General features: G+C 39.5%; 1 protein-coding gene across 1 annotated transcript; it reads right to left on the reverse strand.

Annotated features, from left to right (window-relative positions):
- Positions 1 to 1174: 1174 nt before the first annotated feature.
- Positions 1175 to 2261, reverse strand: LOC101833661 (upstream binding transcription factor like 1; the record flags this gene model as incomplete). The annotated part of the gene is given in 2 exon segments (XM_013126778.2): positions 1175 to 1520; positions 1523 to 2261. Coding segments are annotated over 2 exon segments (1085 nt in total), but the record flags the coding sequence as incomplete, so codon positions are not given.
- Positions 2262 to 3745: the final 1484 nt, after the last annotated feature.

A 3745-nucleotide genomic window follows, 5' to 3' on the forward strand; every position in this document is an offset into this window, starting at 1 on the left:
TTCTCCACCCACGGGACCAGAAGGAGGACAAGGAATAGAAGAACTACCAGATTATTGGATTTGCTAGCACCCACCGAAAGGGAACTCTGGTCCGCTAACCACCAGACCAGTAAGGAGACCTTTCTACAACCACTAGAAAAAGAGATGGGAAAGAGACAATACAAAAACATACTCAGCAACAGAAAAACAAATATGACAACAACAGATTATAGAGACTCCACACAAGCAAGACTCCAACATTCCAATGCAAATGAAGCAGAAGAGAATGACCTTAAAACCACTTTCGTGAAAATGATAGAGGTCCTAAAAGAGGACATAGAAAAATTCCTCAAAGAAATGGATGAAGAAACAAACCAAAAATGCAAGAAGTGGAAAAAAACAAACAAAAAATGCAAGAAATGGAAGAAGAAACAAAGCAAAAAGGCAGGAAATGGAAGAAGAAACAAAGCAAAAAATGAAAGAAATGAAAGAAGAAACAAACCAAAAAAGGCAGGAAATGGAAGGAAAAACAAACCAAAACATACAAGAACTGGAAGAAAAAGCAAACCAGAACAGGCAAGAAATGGAAGAAAAAGCAAAACAAAAAAGGCAAGAAAGGGAAGAAAAAGCAAACCAAAAAAAGGCAAGAAATGGAAGAAAGAACAAACAAAAAAATTCATAAAAGGCAACAACAAATGGTCGAAAGATGAACCGAAAATTGCAAGAAACAATGCAAACAGTTCAAAGCTTGAAAACTGAAATAGATATGATAAAAAAACACAGTCTGAAGAAAGGCAGGAAATACAAAAGCTGGGCAAATGGTCAGGTACTACCGATACAAGCATTACCAACAGAATAGAAGATATGGAAGAAAGAATCTCAGGCGTTGAAGATACACTAGGAGAAATGGATTCATCAACCAAAGAAAATCTTAAGTCCAACAAATCCTTAACACACAACATCCAGGTCATATGGGACACCATGAAAAGACGAAACCTAAGAATAATAGGTATAGAAGAAGGAGAAGTAAACCACCTCAAAGGGGCAGAAAACATATTCAACAAAATCATAGAAGAAAACTTCCAACATTAAGAAAGACATGCCAATGAAGGTACAAGAAGCTTACAGAACACCAAATAGAGTGGAACACAAAAAAAGTCCTCTCGACACATAATAATCAAGACCCCAAATATACCATAGTGGCCCTGAATCAGTCTTTGAGGATTCTGCTCTAGGAGCCGGCGGTCCTTGCATTTCTCCAGGCCCGACTTGCAGCTCCTTTGCTGAGGTGGACTCCTGATGCGTTGGTTGACATTTGGGGCTTGGACCTCCAGACTTGGCAAAGTTCTTTCGTTTACCACAGGTGGCCCTTGCCTCTTTGTATGCATCATACTTCTCTGGTGACAGTCCCTTGAGCAAGAGGTCCATCTTCACCCAGTATTGTTTCTGTAGCTCTTCAGCCTGAAGGGCATAATGCTCTTTCAGGTTCTGTGGGACTCGCTGCCATAGTCTGCTAATTTCAATCCGGTGCTTCCTAAGGGTAGATGTCATAGCTCCAGACTTGACCACGAATCTTGGTGAAATTTGTGATATCCATTCATAGGGGGTTTCTTGGGTTCTCCCTGAAATTTCATCACTGCGGAAAATGTATTGAGAGATTCCTTTTTTAGAGGGGAGTTTACGATATTCCTGTCTCCTTGTATTTCCTTAGGGTCTTCGGTTTGGTGGTTTCTTGTCACCACAGATTGCTTTGAATGCTCTGCACAATGGTGATTTTCCCTGAATTTAGGTAATTTTTCCTTAAATTCTTGTTTCTCCTTCTGGAAGGCCTGAATATATTTCTCCTTAATCTCTTCTGGCAGCTTGTTGTATTTCTCAGCCAGGATTTTTGTCAGCTGTAGTTTGTTGTACTTAGGATACATCTGACAGTATTTGGCCCACTGCTCCTTGTAGAAGCGCAGAGAGGCAGTCAGGGGTCTTTTGGGGAAGTCAGGATGTTTCTTCACTCTCTTACTTTTGCGAGGTTCTTTAGTAAGTTCAGAGGCTTCCAGCACTAATTCTGAGAGTGTGCGGTACTTCCTCAAATTATGAGAAATCTGCATCCACTTTTCTTTGCACATTTTTCCCGAAAAATGTTTAAAAGCCACTTTGTCCCAGTCTAGATCTTCCTGGGTCTTTTTGAATGCTCGGGAGTCGTCTGAGGGGATATTATTTTTCATGCATTCCAGTAACTTCAGAATGTCTCTTTCGGACCAGTGATGTTGTTTATCAAACGATGCCATTCTAGCATAGGTTCTTTGCCCACCAATAGTATCTCTGTTTGCAAACACCTCAACGGTAGCTCAAACTGCTTAGACAAACACACACACCTTAGTAGATAGTTTCTGAATTCCACAGTTTGTTTGTATCTGTATTTCTGAGGAGAAATAAAAAGAATGCTAAGCTTCAGTATTGGGATTTGCAAAAGCAAATAGGTATCACTTGTAACATGTTTCCTACACTGTTAACTTACTATTAACAATGTAAACAGATAATGCATCCTTTTGAAATACAAGGATTTTGCCTTACATATAATATATGCTTCAGCCTCCTTTTCCAAACATGACCAGAGCCTACCTGAAAAATGAGGGAATGAAGTGGGCCATGCTGATGTACTGCTTTATTTTCCAGAACAAGGGAGATAGGTTTCTGTAAATTCAGGGGCAGCCCGGTGTATTTATCAAATTCTAGGACAACCAGGGCTATAAGGTGATGATACTCGTGTGTGTGTGTGTGTGTGTGTGTGTGTGTGTGTGTGTGTGTGTGTGTGAAATAAGCACCAGGAAGGAGATGCTTAAATGCAGAGATAGAGAGAGAGAGAGAGAGAGAGAGAGAGAGAGAGAGAGAGACTGCTGGTGGGAAATGGGATGAAAAGACCAGAAGAGAATGACAAAAATGAAAAGGACTTCCCCAATGCAGAACCCCTAAGTGCGGCTGCTCACTGTATAGAGCCAAGATGTAAATCACTTACATGCAAATGAGAGGAAAACATGAGACAAGACACTGTACTCCCTAGACATCCAACTGTGGCATTCTTATGGTTTGGACATGTATCTATAATAAATGATGGATTTACATAGTTCTCTAGGACTTTGCACTGGAAGTCAAGTTGAATCTCTTCCATTGGTTTCAAAAAAGCTTGTCATGATCACATTTGCACTTTTATTTGGCTACTCTTTCTACACACACACAAGCCTCAGTAAAGATATTGCCTGTCTCATAAGCATTCTTTAAAATATCTGGAACCTAAACTTGCACACATAGCAACTTCTATGAGGGTTGCTATTCTCACACCAATATTGTCCTTTCTCTGGAATGTGGCTCAACAGATCACTCTGAATATTCTCATAATTTTATCAAAAATGTTCTCTGAACCTTACAACCTTACATAAGCCAAATTGTACGCAATCTGTTGAGCTGTTTGTTGTTTTTTGTGCACATATGGTTTCAGAGCTAAGTGCTCTGGCTCATCCTTGGGAGAGGCTAATTCTCTCGAAGGATACATCTTGAGAGCAAACTTCCAAATACTTGAAAATAACACTGAGAATTATTTTTAAGTGTGATAACATAAAAATGATATATCCATCCATCATTTAAAATTTCTCTGAAAAGAACACTGATTATAAGATTAGTTGAATCATACCTTCATCTTTTTAAAATTGAGTCAAAATCAACATTATCAAGCACAGGCTTGCTTCCGATTCAGGATCCTCCTTTCTGAAGCTCC

Source organism: Mesocricetus auratus, unplaced genomic scaffold (assembly GCF_017639785.1).
Source record: "Mesocricetus auratus isolate SY011 unplaced genomic scaffold, BCM_Maur_2.0 contig_12305_pilon_obj, whole genome shotgun sequence".
NCBI lineage: Eukaryota > Metazoa > Chordata > Mammalia > Rodentia > Cricetidae > Mesocricetus > Mesocricetus auratus.